The following is a 13554-nucleotide window of genomic DNA, read 5'->3' on the forward strand; positions in this document are numbered from 1 at the left end:
CGAGTCGTGCGCACGGACGTCGGCCAAGTCAATCGCGAGTTGTTCCTCATTCGAAGCTTTGCTCGCTCGATCTAGATTGCGCTCTGTATTGTTTGTCTTCTTCGTCTCTCCGGATGGATCTTGGCAGCTTCAATGAGTCTCGTATCTAGAGTACATGCTGTGCAACACTTCCGCAGGTTGCAAGGCTCTGTGCCCTCCTCGTTGCGAGAGAGGGCGAGGAGAAGGGGTCGTCGCTTTCATTGATCGGATCCTCATCACATGCTGGCGTTGACGGCCTTTCGATCTTGATGTCAATGTCTTCCATCGCCACCAGCTCCTCCACCTCTTCCTCCTCTTCCTTCTCACACTCGTCGCTTGCCTGCTCGCCCCGTGTAGCTCGAGCAGCTCGCAGCGATGCAGTTCGAATGCTGCCTTCCATCCATGAAGAAAGACGTTTCGCGAGAGGTCGCAGCAGCCGTGTGGAAAGGGCCAAGACGAGCAGCCATATGGTGATCATGAGCGAAATGGCTGTCCATCCGAGCTTGAAGATACCGATTACGATCGCGACCAGGATGTGTAGAGGGCCTGGCCCGCTCAAGAACAACGCCTTTGCCAGCGGGGTCGCTGAAACGACAGCTCTCGTCAAGCTTGACCCTCGATCTTCGTCGAGGCCAAACACGTTCAGAATGACCCGTGTGAGCACACTCCGGCGTTCTCTCTCTCTGCGATGCTCCTCCTCCCGCTCCCATCGCTGCAATTCCTGCTGACCTACCCCCTCCATCCGTGTGAGAAGCGCGTCGAGTCGCTCAAGCCGGTCAATGTCGAGCGAAGGCATGTCTTGGAGTGCTTGCTGGTGATGCGTGAGCGCGTGCACTGATTCCGAAGCTGCGGCTTTAATCTGGATCAGCGCCGTCGTGATCTCTGCAACGATGCTTTGAGAGGCAACGAGGGAGGCCGAAAGTTCAGCCGCTTGAGCGTTGCTCTTGCGATGATGCTCTGCCAAGCCATACTGTAGGTCTGTGAGAGCAGTGCCGAGTTTGCTGCTGATCATTACGCTGAGATCCTCGGCGTGCACTTGCAAGACTCGGTGAAGCTCGCTTTCCATGGTTCGGGAAATCCAGTCGGGTAGCTGCTGTGAGAGGACGTCGAGGGCGCCTTGCCTGGCTCCTTGGGCTTGCTTCAGAGCGTTGCTGACGGAGGCCTTGAATGATTGGGCCGCGCTCGCTGCGACGAGCTCGCTGGCTTCGTGCGCTTCCTCAGCCGTAGTGTGGAGCCTGGTGACGAGCTCTTTCAAGCTGGCCAGCTGATCGTTCATGGCCGCGACTGCCCGCTTGCGCTCGGCCTCAGACGAGGTATGCATCCGATGAAGAGCCTTGAGCAATGCTTGCTTTTCCTGTGCCATATCCTCGTATAGTCTCTGAGCGTCATTGACGTCTTTCTCTCGTCGGAGGGCGAAGCAGAGGGAGGGAAGCTCCCGCGTGTAGCCAGAGTACGTTGACCATTGCTGCGGCGAGCGGGAGATAGCTTCGATGCAGCGTGACAGGGAGCTCTGCGGTGGCTTTGATGAGAGACCTTGGCATTCAGAGGGCAGATGCTGGTTGGCAGTCGAGAGGTCGCATTCCGTCAAGGCTACGGCGGCTGCGAGAGGGCGAAGAGGCAGATTTGTCAGAGCTGCGAGCCAATAGCAACTGTTATGCGCTTTGGACTCGCTCTGGATCTTCTGTATCTGGTCGCCTCTAAAATACTCTCCACATTGCAGCTCAAAGGCAGCGAGGGCTTTTTGAAAGCAGTCTGGCTTGCCTCGAAGGGAGGCTAGTGCTTGGTGAGCTGAGAAAATGGCACTATGCTCCTGTGAAAGCAGACCAAGGACTGAGAAGGACGCAGCAAGTCCCACGCGGAAAGTTATTGGGTCAATGGCATGCCCTTCTGCTGCAAAGACGACCAGCTTACCATCTGGCGTCGGGTATTCGTCGGCAGGCGCGGGAGGATCTGACTGTATGCTGCCGGAGTAGGCGCAATGGGCGCTCGACAGCAAGACGTAGGAGATACAGGTCACGCAACACCATAACTTGAGGCAAGCAAGCATTCTGACAGTGAATACTGCAAACGCCTCTGATGCTTTGCGATGAGCATTGACTTGAAATGGTGACGAGACGGGAACCAAGGCTTGATGAGCAGCCGCCGGCCAAAGTGTTGGTTGACCTCGCGTCTCCGGTCCGATTTGGTGGAGCCCAATTTGAATCTCCGCCCAGTCCGGCCGCGTCGCGATTCGCGTCGTCACCTTGATGAGGCTAAAGCGGGTCGAGGCCAACTGTCCGTCACTACTTCGATCTGTCACCTTCATCGTCCAATCTTCAGCTGTCCTCGCCGCTAGCCAGCTTCGCTTTCTTTGCCATCCACCAAAATGGTCAGGAAGCATGCCAAGCGGCTGCAGAGCACAGTCGATCCCAGGCTGCTAGCGCGTGGCCAATCGACGGACGCGCTGCTCAAGAAGTTAAAGGTGCGTGGCAGGCACATCCTCATGCTAAGCACGTCGAAGCAATCGCTCATTTCTGTCCCTCATCCGCGCAGACCATCCAAGTTGAGCTCACTCAAGCAGACCAAGATGTTGACCTCAAGTCATTAGAGGACCTTACGCCTCAGCTCGTCTCAGACCAGATGATGCTGCACAAGGATCAAGCCGTGCGCGCCTCAGTCGCATGCTGCCTTGCTGAGGTCCTGCGCCTCTACGCTCCGAATGCTCCATTCACCTCTGATAAGATCAAGGTGAGCATGCGCAGTGCAATGACAGAGATGCTGTGGCTCACATTGCCCCTCGACGTTGCCGCCTACAGGACATCTTCCAATTCTTCCTCCTCGAGCTCACTGCTCCCAAGTCGGGCTTGTCCAACCCTTCAACACCGCGCTTCCCAGACTACCTCGCCCTGCTCGACAATCTCAGCAGGGTCAAGTCATGCACTCTGATTGCAGATGCGCCAGATCCAGAGGAGCTCATGACGATGTGGTACAAGAAGATCTTCGACATGATGCGCCCGGACATGTCCAAGAACATCGAGCTCTCCCTCGCAGACATTCTAGCGCAGCTCGTCGATGAGTGCAGGCAGATTCCTGGCGAGGTGCTCGATATCCTTCTAGCCACCTTCAGCTCAAAGGCAGCCAAGCTCAACCCCGCGGCTCATCGTCTGGCTGTTCAAATCTGCCTCGCGACGAGCGATCGCCTCCAGTCCAACGTCGCACAGTACTTCAGTGAGAACATAGTCGCCGTTTCGAGCGAAGAGGAGCCAGAGGAGCGAGAGAGGGAGCTGCGATCGTACCACAACCTCATCGTCCAAGTCAATCGCTACTGCCCGGCTCTCCTTCTCGGCGTCATTGCTGTGTTGGAGCAAGAGCTCACGGCAGAAGACATCATCGTGCGCAGCATCGCCGTGCACGCCCTTGGCACAATGTTCGGCGACAAGCAGAGCTCTACGCTCGCGACTAGATACCCCAGCGCCTGGAAGGCGTGGTTGGGTCGCAGCGTCGACAAACAGCCAGCGCTCAGAGTCCTCTGGGTCGAACTGACTAGCAACATCCTCACCAATCATCCGCAACTTCGCATTGATGTCTCAAAAGCTCTCACCTCAAAGGTCGTCGACCCTGATGAGAAAGTACGAGCAGCTGTACTGCGCGTCATCGGCGGTCTCGACTACGAAACCGCGCTGCATCATCTCGACCGCGCGTTCCTCAGGACAGTGTCTGACCGCTTGCGAGATCGTCGCTCAGCCGTCAGAGCAGAGGCTCGCGAGGCACTGGGCAGGCTCTACAGTCTAGCCTATCCAGAGATTGAAAATCATGATCCCGCAGCAACCAAGCACTTTGCCTGGATCCCCAACACCATGCTCGTCTCCAGCTGGACAGACTCCAAGGCCACCCTTCCTCTCATCGCTACTTTTGAGAAGCACGTCCTGCCTCTCCCTACGCGCGCTGAAGACGAGGCTGCTTGGGTAAACAGGCTGCTCCTCGTCGGAAAGCACCTCGACGAGATCGGGAGCAAAGCTCTCTTCCTTCGTCTTAACAATATGGTCGTACCGCACGCTCGCAAGCCCTACTTGCCCTTCATCGAGGCATGCGAGAAGTACAACGGCGGCGTGGTCGACTCCAGTGAGGAATCACGAGTCAAGGATATCCTCAAATACTCCATCCGAGGCATCGTCACCCTTTTCCCTGACTCTGATAAAGCGGCACAAGACCTTGCAGCCTTTGCTAAGCTCAACGATAGCCGCATCTACCGCTTGATCAAGGCATCCATCGATCCTTCGACGGATCTCAAGACGTACATCAAGGCGCGGGCAGAGGCTATTCGCCGCATCGAGGCCTCGGACGACAAGTTGCTCGCGACGATGACCGACTTCATCCGTATCGCCTCATACCCTTTCCTGAATCGCAGCTCAATCCCGACACTGGCCAAGAGGCTCACAAAGGACAAGCGTCAGTGGCGCGAGAGCCAAATCGGGCCCGACACGCAGCATGGCAATGTAGGGACCTCAGCGTCCTCTCTTCTGACCTCAGCAGCATCTGCCGCATCGTTGACGTCCACTGGCGTGGCGGCGGGCGCTGGTGTTGGCTCCTCTCAACACATCCGCAAGCTGCAGGACCTGACAGACGCAGAGGCCTTCAGCGTCGTGGCTAAGTCATGCTTCACCTTCATCACCAAGCTTGCTCCGCAGATGTACGTGCCTCATCTCAGTGACATGATTCGCTACCTCGACGATGGGGCGTCATCGCCCGAGCTCATCGAAGTCACGCTGAAGGCATTGGCCTCGATCAAGCTCGCTGGCATGCAAGTTACACTCGACAAGAAAGACATCGACCGGGTCTCGTACTTCACTCGCAACGGAAAGGAGCTTCAGGCCAAGTACGCCGCGCGTCTTCTTGCTGTCGTGGCCGCTTCATCCTGCAAGGAGCCCAATGCCGCAGCAGAACGCAAAGTTGAGGAGCTGCTTGCCGAGCTCAGCGACCGTCTTGAAAAGGACAGTCCAGAGCGGCTTGTTGCCGACTTCAGCGCGTTGGGTCAACTGTTCAAATATGCACCTCGGGCGTCAGAGAACGTCTGGGATCGCGTGGTACGAGACGTGCTACGAGAGCTCAGCAAGACTTGGGACGCGGAGGCGGCAAAGGCGAGATCGAGCAGCAAAAAGGGCGATACCGCTAGCGAGCAGGCAGACGAAGATGAGCCGCACAGCTGGCTGGAAGACAGAGACGTCGACGACGTTGTTCGTGCAAAGGAGCTGGGCTTTGACGTCCTCTGCAAGAGGACCATCGCAGCGCTCCGCGAGGACAGCGACGACCGCTCGCAGGTGAGCGACATGACCACGCCCGTCTTTCGTCTGCTGAGCAAGACGATGGCTGAGGGCCAGCCTCGAGAGCTGAACATGCCCGCAGGCGTCAAATCACGTCTACGCCTCAAGGCTGGTCTTTCTGTTCTCAAGATGGCCCTCATGCCAGTCTGCGATGCTAAGGTAGGGCAACACGACCTCAATCAGCTAGCTGGGCTAGTGCAAGATGCCTGCTTCAACGTACGCAGTCGCTTCCTGCACAAGCTTCTACTCTACCTCGCCAATCAGGGCAAAGCCCGCAAGCTTCCCACCCGGTACAACGCTATTCCCTTCCTGGTCGCCATGGACCCGGAAGATGAGAACCGCGAGATGGTCTCAACTTGGGCGCTGCGCTCGAAAGCCCTTCCCGAAGCCGAGCGCGTAAAGCGCATCGAAGTGACGCTCTGCCGCTACGTCCACTTGCTCTCGCACCACGAAGACTTCAAAGCCGACGACGAGGAGAGTATCATCGAATTCGTGCCCTACCTCACGTTTTACATCGACTATGTAGCCACGGAGCAGAACGTTGGGCTCCTCTACTACCTTGCAGGACGCCTCAAGACGGTCCGTGACGAGGACACACAAAAGAGTGAGAGCCTCTACACGCTATCGGAGATGATGCAGCTCATCATCAAGCACAAGTCGCAGCGCCATGGTTGGAGGCTGGAGCAGCCTGAATCAAAGCACTTCCGCGTTCCTGCCGATACGGGGCTTCGGGCCTTCCCCAGTGCAGAAGACCAGAAGAGGGTCGCGGGCAAGCTCTTCCTGCCTCATGGAGTGGCGAGTAAGATTGAGGAGGAGCTGAGCAGGATGGACAGGAAATCGAGGAGTGGCTTCGTTCCCGGAGGTACCGCGGGCGGGACAAGCGCGGCGACGGCGAAGCATGACGTGGGAGCTCGCTCTCCGACTGGCGGCAGCAAAAAGCGCAAGACCTCCTCCAAGAAGGCAGAAGGGGATGGTGCTGCAGTCAAGAGGAAGAGGACAACGAAGCGCAAGCCCGGCCAACGGGTCGTCCTTGATGACGACGATGATGACGTCGAGGGCGAAGACGATGAGGAGGCGGGCAATGAAGCGGACGAGGACGAAGAGCAAGTCAGCTCAGACGAGCCCGTCTCTGATGGCGAGGAAGAGGGGCGTGGTGCTAGGCGTAAGGCGCAAGCGAGGGAGAGGAATAGGAAGAGGGCCATCAGACGAGAGACGCTCGCAGCTAGGAAGTCCGCTGCTGAGGATGAGGACGAGGCGCCCAAGGCCACGAAGGCTTCGTCGAAGAAGGTCGCGAAGAAGGGCAGCAGCAAGAAGACGGCCAAGAAGACGGCGACTCTGGCTGGCAATTCCGCAAACGATGACGGCGACGATGGCGGAGAAGACGGCGACTCTTCGATGTCGGAGCTGTCCGACGAGTAGGCTCGTCCTTCGGCTGCTGCTACTTCCCCTGTGTACGATAAGAGGCTCTATCCACGCTTTCCCCACATGACTCCTTTCCCTTCGCGACGCGAGCAGATGATGCCGGCGCTGTTGTTCTTGTCTCTCTGATCTCAATGTCTACGATTCACATTCGCCTCCGCCTTTCTTCTACGACTTGAAGTCCCCTGTACTGACTTACAACTCATCCTTGGCCCCACTCGCGCCATTTGCCTCCTCCACTGGCGGCCAGCACAAAGCAGGCGTCGTGACCTTGACCTCATAGATACACTTCTCCGCTTCAGCCACCTCCAATACCTCATTCTTTGCTCCGCACTCCCCATACACAATCGCACTCCTCTCAGGCCCGTTCCAGCAGCGCTGTCCACGATTGAACACCTGCCTGCCAAAGAACTGTGCATCCGTCTCCGGGCTCAGCCCTTCCTTGAGCGGCTCAAACTTATCGAAACGACCCAGAGAGACGTTACCACCATGTCCACGGTTGGCCTTCTGCGTTGCTTGGCCAAAGAAGCAGACCTCGTACGTGTACTCGCCCATGTCCTTTTCGATGCACACGTCCTTGAGAGCACGCCATTCGCTCTCCGGACCCCAGCGTGATGCGTCAACGCCGACATCCTCTTGCTTGTGAGCGAGATCGTTCTCTAGCTCGTTGAGGTGGTTCGAGGCGTCATTTAACTGGCGGCGAGCAGCTGTTACGCTGGCTGGCTCTGGCTCGTCCCCAGAGGGCGTACCGAGGCGGCGCTTCTTACGGTGAGCGAGGGCTGAGCGGGGGATGAGGTGCGTCTTGACGAGGAGAGAGAGAAGCTGGTCCAGGCTGCCATCGATGAGGGAAGTCAGAGGGTCGGGTAGGTACTCGCGGAGGCGGAACACTGAGAGAGGGCAGCGCGGAGGTCAGGAAGGCATCTCGTGTGGTCTTGCGCGCTCAGTACTCACAAATGTTGTCCTCGTCGGCACTCTCGTCGTCTGCGTCCCCGCCGGCAGTGAACATACTGTCGTCTAGCAAGTCGAGGGCCTCCTTGTTGGCCAAATCCTCGATTCGCCTCGTCGTCCATTCGCCCTGGTCCAGCAGGCCGTTGAGACGCACATTCTCTCCGATTGGCGCCGCACTGCTGTCCTTGGTGTCACCGCCTTCTTCGGTAGCAGCCTCCTCCTCGTTGTCAGCAGGTCCACCACCGTCCCCTTTTCTCCAAGCGCGATAAGCCATGACGGCCCCTTTGACGGCCATGTCCTGATAATTTGGGTTGTACCCGGTAGACAGGTCGTCCAGCAAGCTGGCTAATTTGCGCAGCTCGTCTTTCAGCTCGTTCTCGCGGCTTTGCAGCACGCTCATCGCCTCCTGGTGCTCCTTGATAGTAGCATAGAGCGGGCTGGCTCTCTTCTGCTCCGCAACCGCCTGATCAACCTTCTCTGCTCTTTCGAGCTCTTGCCTCTTTCTCTCCTCCACCTCCTTTGCAACTTGGACCTCAATCTCCAGCCTAGCAATCTCACTCTCGGCTTCAGCCATCTTCTTCTTGGTCTGAGCAATGTACCCCGCCCTGACCTTGGAGCCGGCACGGCGGATATTCTCTGCCTCTGCTAGTCGCTTGCGATGCTCTTTGCCTACCTTGGCGCAGATGTTCGGGCATGAGACCGAGGAGTCTGGATTTGTGGCTTCATCGCTGCCGTCGCAACATTCAGGATCGCAGATACCGTCGTTGACGCGGCTGCTAAGGATGTACGAGGGGATGTGGCCCGTGTTGGCACAGTAGAATCCGTGAGGGCGAGGGGAGGAGGAGGAGGCATTGAGGTTGAGACCGGAGCAGGCAGGCGTGCCAGGCTCGTCAGAGCCGTCAGGGCAGTCACAATAGTCGTCGTTGATTGCTGAGAGTGGCAGGCCGGTGAGTGAGCCATCTAGGCATGACCAGGTATCTGAGCCAGCCTGACGAGCATAGAGGTGGGCGTGCGCTGGCTCTACGCCTCGGGGAAGCGATGAGGTTGCAGCTAGCGATGCCAGAGAGAAAATGGTCGCAACGAGTGCTACCAAGGGCGCTTGTATGCGTCTGGACGTACGAGCCATGGTGAAGAGGGAATGGCGGCGAGGGGAAGCGCGACAAAGAAGGGAAGAAAAGAAACGTCGAACAAGCCGCCTCAAGTCCAAGGCCAGCGCGATTTCGGTGCTCCGTGCGCAACTTTGACCTCGCAGCCACGCTTCCTTCAGTCGAAAAGAAGCCACGCAACTCTGCCCATCTCAATCTTCAGGATATATGCTGCGACGACGAACAAATACAATCGGCCTGCAGTCGCATCTAGCCGTCCAGATTCCATCCCTCCAACATCCTTCTTACGACATCCTCCGCTTCCTTCTCCTTGGCCTCGCGATCTCCAGGCATGCCCCGTACCCGCTCTGCCTCGAGGCGCAGCTGGTGCAATGAGCCTTCGAAGTTGGCAGTGCCGCCGAAGGCTGCCGCTGCTAAGATCTCTTCGTCATCGTCGTCGTCCTCCACATTCTCCGATGTGCTGAGCCTGTCCCTGGTAGGAGGTGTTACAAAGTCGTCAAAGTCGTCTTCAAAGTGTAGGGCTGAAGGGCGAGCTGCTGCCGTCCCTAGGCCGTCCTCCTCTTCTTCCACATTTGCCCCATCTCTGGCTCGACCCCATGTAGCGTCTTCGCTCTCCAGGAACTCCTCAAGCCGCCTCAAAGCCTCCTCTTGCTTGGCACGGCGCACCTCTTCGCTCTCAGGCGCCGTTGATGCCTCGCCAGCGCCGTTGGACTCTCCCGGCGGACGTTGTTGCTCCAAGTCATTGATCTGCGCCAAGAACTTGCGGGCGAGTTCCTCGTCCTCTACAGTTGGCTGAACATCCAGAAGATCGATGGGAGCGCTCGAGTCGGGACGTCCTGTCGCTGAAGACGACGAATGTCCGGCGGCCGCCCCCATGAGAGGGTCACGATCCGCTGAAAGGAGACCGTTGAGAGCTGTTGATGAGGTGGATGAGGCAGTCTGCGAGGAAAGCTCTGGTGGGAGGTCCAGGTCGAGTCGACGAAGTGCCTCGTCTATGTCTGCATCTTGGTCGCCTCTTTGTGTGACCGACCGAGCCAGAGCTGCTGAAGCTGTCCCACCCAGCTCTCTTGATGAGGACGGCCCCTTCCTCTGCAGGCCAGGCCACATGTGAGCTTCAAGAGCTTCTCGCACCCGCTTGAGGCCTTGTGCCTCGTTCTCGCCCTCTTCGTTGCCGTCATCGCCCTCCGACCCAGCATCGTCTTCCTCTCCGTCCTCACCGACGCCAAGGTCCCTCGCCAGGTCGATGCATTCCCAGCCATTCTCCGCATAGAGGTCACGCAATTGCTCCTCTTCATCAGACTTTGAGCCGTTGCCCTGCACACCGTGGTCAGCCTGCTGCATGACCTTTGGCAGGCAGACGACGACACTTGCGCCCAGCTCGAAGCCCATAGGCATACTAGCTTCTTCTTCGTCGTCCTGCTGTGTCTCGTCCTGCTGACTCGTCGCTTCCTGCAACTGGGCGAGGACCTTGCCATGGGCCGTCACCGAGTGTCTTCCAGGCATGACAAGGACGACAGCTGGTACGCCATCGAGCTCCTGACGTAGTCTGTCTACGCTGGCCGACGCCTCATCGTCGTTGCGGCTGTCCGCCATCGCCCGTCTTCGTATCCGGCGCGGCTCGCCGAGATCGAGAGCAACGAGTCGAAAGTGGACCTCTGCTGTATAGTAACGGTTGTCGATAGTCCACCTGAGCTGTCTAGCATCCTCCGCATCCGCTGATGCCGCGTCATTGACGCCGGCCTCCTCCTCCTCATCGTCGTTGCCTGCAGTGATGGATCGCACAAGATGCTCAAGGGACGGGAGAGGCACCTCCTTTGCGAAGGGTGAGAGGACTAGAATCCGAGATGATGATGATGATGACGAGGGCATTGACGAAGCGCAAGAGGTACCGCTCTGCCCCTCTTGCATATCAGTCATGAGTAAGGTGCGGATGGTGGGAAAGGAAACACGAGAGTGGAGAGAAGTCGACCTCGTTCCGTCGATGCGCCAGTCCGCCTTCGCATCTCACACCTCTCGCTCGATCCACTCGCTCAAATCAAATCCATTATCGCGCCTCAAACGACAAAAGAAGGACCGGTCGACTACGCTGTATCAGCATCTAGCAACCTCCTTCCAACGCTCAAATGTCTGCTCGTATTCCTCCTATGCGCCGAATTGCCCTCCTTCTCCTTCGACTCTGACGCAGCAGCAGCGTCGCCCTGGCCCCCGCCTGCGTCGAAGAAGCCGTATCCACTGCCACCATGCTGACCAGGCGTGTACCCCTCGTCGTAGTCATCTGAGTACCCATTACTGCCCATCGCCGAGGCCTTCTGCGCTGAACCCCCACCAGTGAGGCGGCGATTCCCGACAGGCAGACCTGTACGCACGTCGCATTCGACGCCAGAGTGGTCGATGTACGTCTCCTGGGTTCGACGGTTTGCCGCATTGTACGAATCTTGGATCATCGTGGCCGCATCATCAAGGTATTGCTCTAGGGCAGCCAGCCAGCGACCTGTTTGAAGGTGCTTGCTGGATGCGCATACCGAGATGGCATCGTCTTTGATGATGTAGCCCTGTCAACGTCAAGGGGACGCGAGGTCAGCATCTCGATATTCACTCTCCTCGTGCTCGACGTTGCGTATACTCACAATACCAAATCCATCGGGCGCCACAGGACCGAAGCCAAAGAGCCTCAACGCCGGGTTGCCACAATTGGACGTCGACAAGATCGTGTGGTTGAGCGTGCTGAACCCACCATCGGTAAAAAACTCTGGCATCTCCTTCCTCTTGCCCTTGGCCACATCCTCTTTTGCCAGCGAGTACATCGCATACAGATGACGATCGTGGCCCTGTCCCATGGCACACTGCTTCGAAAGTTTCGCATGCCCCTCGCAGGCCTTGCGCAACTTGTCCAGCTTCGCCTCGCGCTGCTCTGCGCCCGTACGACGGTCCTGTAGGGACTGGACGTAGTCGCTCATGTAGGGTTGGCAGGTACGGATCGCCTCGGTACGGCCGTGTTGGAAGGCTTTGGTCATAGCGGGCTCGTAGGTTGTGACGTTGCGCCCATAGAGGGAGTAGTGTGCCGCTTGGAAACTGGCTTGAACGAAGGCATCGGGCGAAAAGCGATGTCGGGTGATGAAGTTCTTACCGTACTTGGTGTACTCGAGCACTTGGCATTCATTCTGGCAGATGAGGTCGCTCAAGCGCGTCTCGCCGTATTTGATCGCAGCGGCGATGCTGGGAGTGAGCTCCCACTCCAGCCGCTTGGGCGCAGTGACCAGCTCCACCTCCTGTATCTTCTCGTGATCGACCTCTCCACCCTGAGCCTTCTTCCCCGCTGTGCCCCTCGCGTATGGACTGGTCACAGCCTGGAACAGACTTTTGGTCCTATTGTTGATTGACTTGGCGAAGCGCAAAATCAACTCAGCGTACACGTCACCGGCAAAGCGCAGCACCGTATGACCATCGACGCCTGTATGCTCAAAATTGATGCCCGCTGCCCCGTTTGCGCAGATGATCAATTGGAGCTTGTCGTACCAGCGGTTCGTGCAGGTACCTTGTTGAATGCCATTCTTGAGGGAGTAGGTGCCGCAGAGCATATTATTGCAGAGCTCCGAGGGAGAGTCGGGCTCGCTGTCGTCCATGCAAACCACGAAGAGGGCAGTGTCGGCGACATCGAGGCACTTGGCATTATGCTTGTTGCCCCTCAGCGTGTCACGGTGAGCAGACCAGATCTTGCGTTGCTCGGTTGTGAGGATGCCGATAGATCCAGCGGCAACGTCTTGCGGATCCTGCAGGAGCGAGAAGTCGAGGTTAGCTTGCTGCGCCGGATGGGCAGTCACTGGCTGTTCAGTCGCGCCTCACAATCTTGTCTGCGTCTCGCACGATGGCCTGAAGGTTACCCAACAGCGCCCTCTCAGTGAGAAGAGGCCTATGCTGCTCGTCGAGGACGTCAAACCAGTAGAGCTGACCCCGTCGCATGACGATGATGTGACGCGAGTCGGGCGTGCTGTCCATCCTGCAGCCATTCGCCGTAGGAATGCGCGCTGTGCCGAATAGTCGAGTATATCTAGACAAAGAGGTGGCGTATGTGCGTCGATGAGCTCGCTATCAGATCAGGCTCGTCTTCCATAGCTACTCACTGGTACATATCCAGCGGCGTGCCCCTCACTGCATCCGGTTCTAGCGTCCCCGTACGCAGATCGTGGATGAAAGCCAGCGACGCCAGAATGAGCGAGGTGCTTCGCATCAGCTGACTGCCGCGGGAAGGCGTTGGGTCATCCTCCAAAATGAAGAATGGATTCAAGTTGAGGACCACACTCTCGCTAGCCTGCAGATAGCTATCATCCCAGAACTCCTCAATGTAGCTGATGCGGGAGGAAGCGTACTCCTCCAAGTGCTTCTGCAGCTCCTGCCCCTCGCCAGAAACAAAGCGCTCCACTACCTGCTTAGTCTGGTCGTGCTCCTCGGTAGATTGCAGCGCCTCCAGACTGCTCAGGTAGCGCTTGGCTGTGTCTTCGAGTTTTGGGATGGGTAGCTTGGGCAGCTCTGACTGTCGACTGAAGGTCTTGCCTGCGCCGAGGCCGGCTGTGCTGCCGTCGACTTGACCTGACTTGGCCAGAGCGACGCTTTGGGCATTCTCGATGACTGGCGGCGGTGACGTTGAGCCAGGGTTGGTGGCGACAGGTGCCATCGTGTCAAAGTAATGTGTCAAGCGACGAGGAGAAGTGAGCTCTCGATGGCGAGGCCTGCTTTGCTTTATGGGACGGATGACCCTCGCAGCG

At 57.9% G+C, this 13554-nt stretch overlaps 5 protein-coding genes across 5 annotated transcripts; 1 reads left to right on the forward strand and 4 right to left on the reverse strand.

Annotated features, from left to right (window-relative positions):
• Positions 1-41: 41 nt before the first annotated feature.
• BDZ90DRAFT_231518 (hypothetical protein) lies at positions 42-2125 on the reverse strand. Its single transcript, XM_025505896.1, has 3 exons — positions 1930-2125; positions 1690-1848; positions 42-1617 (listed from the first exon to the last, which is right to left on the reverse strand). Exons 1-3 carry the CDS (start codon positions 2063-2065, stop codon positions 146-148), a joined length of 1767 nt encoding a protein of 588 aa, XP_025363145.1. The 5' UTR covers positions 2066-2125; the 3' UTR covers positions 42-145.
• A 258-nt stretch (positions 2126-2383) lies between these two features.
• Positions 2384-6737, forward strand: BDZ90DRAFT_218538 (hypothetical protein; the record flags this gene model as incomplete). The annotated part of the gene is made up of 5 exons (XM_025504368.1): positions 2384-2479; positions 2551-2745; positions 2814-4493; positions 4611-6170; positions 6276-6737. The coding sequence occupies 5 exons, from the start codon at positions 2384-2386 to the stop codon at positions 6735-6737; spliced, it is 3993 nt and encodes a 1330-aa protein (XP_025363146.1).
• A 246-nt stretch (positions 6738-6983) lies between these two features.
• BDZ90DRAFT_211589 (hypothetical protein) lies at positions 6984-8745 on the reverse strand (the record flags this gene model as incomplete). Its single annotated transcript, XM_025504117.1, has 2 exons — positions 6984-7624; positions 7689-8745. Coding segments are annotated over 2 exons (1698 nt in total), but the record flags the coding sequence as incomplete, so codon positions are not given.
• Positions 8746-8976: 231 nt separating this feature from the next.
• Positions 8977-10738, reverse strand: BDZ90DRAFT_231519 (hypothetical protein). The gene has a single exon (XM_025505897.1). The coding sequence runs from the start codon at positions 10706-10708 to the stop codon at positions 9041-9043; it is 1668 nt and encodes a 555-aa protein (XP_025363148.1). The 5' UTR covers positions 10709-10738; the 3' UTR covers positions 8977-9040.
• A 71-nt stretch (positions 10739-10809) lies between these two features.
• BDZ90DRAFT_251123 (hypothetical protein) lies at positions 10810-13463 on the reverse strand (the record flags this gene model as incomplete). Its single annotated transcript, XM_025507719.1, has 4 exons — positions 10810-11343; positions 11419-12561; positions 12635-12839; positions 12913-13463. The coding sequence occupies 4 exons, from the start codon at positions 13461-13463 to the stop codon at positions 10873-10875; spliced, it is 2370 nt and encodes a 789-aa protein (XP_025363149.1). The 3' UTR covers positions 10810-10872.
• Positions 13464-13554: the final 91 nt, after the last annotated feature.

Source organism: Jaminaea rosea, assembly GCF_003144245.1.
Source record: "Jaminaea rosea strain MCA 5214 unplaced genomic scaffold BDZ90scaffold_4, whole genome shotgun sequence".
Taxonomy (NCBI): Eukaryota; Fungi; Basidiomycota; class Exobasidiomycetes; order Microstromatales; genus Jaminaea; species Jaminaea rosea.

Excerpts from the sequence above, each read along its gene's own strand:
- BDZ90DRAFT_231518 (XM_025505896.1), bottom strand. The coding sequence starts at position 2,065 with ATGCTTGCTTGCCTCAAGTTATGGTGTTGCGTGACCTGTATCTCCTAC. Across the intron at positions 1,849-1,929 it reads CGAATACCCGACGCCAGATG|TCCTTGGTCTGCTTTCACAG; the intron begins GTAAGCTGGTCG and ends CGTCCTTCTCAG. Across the intron at positions 1,618-1,689 it reads CCAGATACAGAAGATCCAGA|CCGCCGTAGCCTTGACGGAA; the intron begins GCGAGTCCAAAG and ends GCCCTCTCGCAG.
- BDZ90DRAFT_231519 (XM_025505897.1), bottom strand. The coding sequence starts at position 10,708 with ATGACTGATATGCAAGAGGGGCAGAGCGGTACCTCTTGCGCTTCGTCA.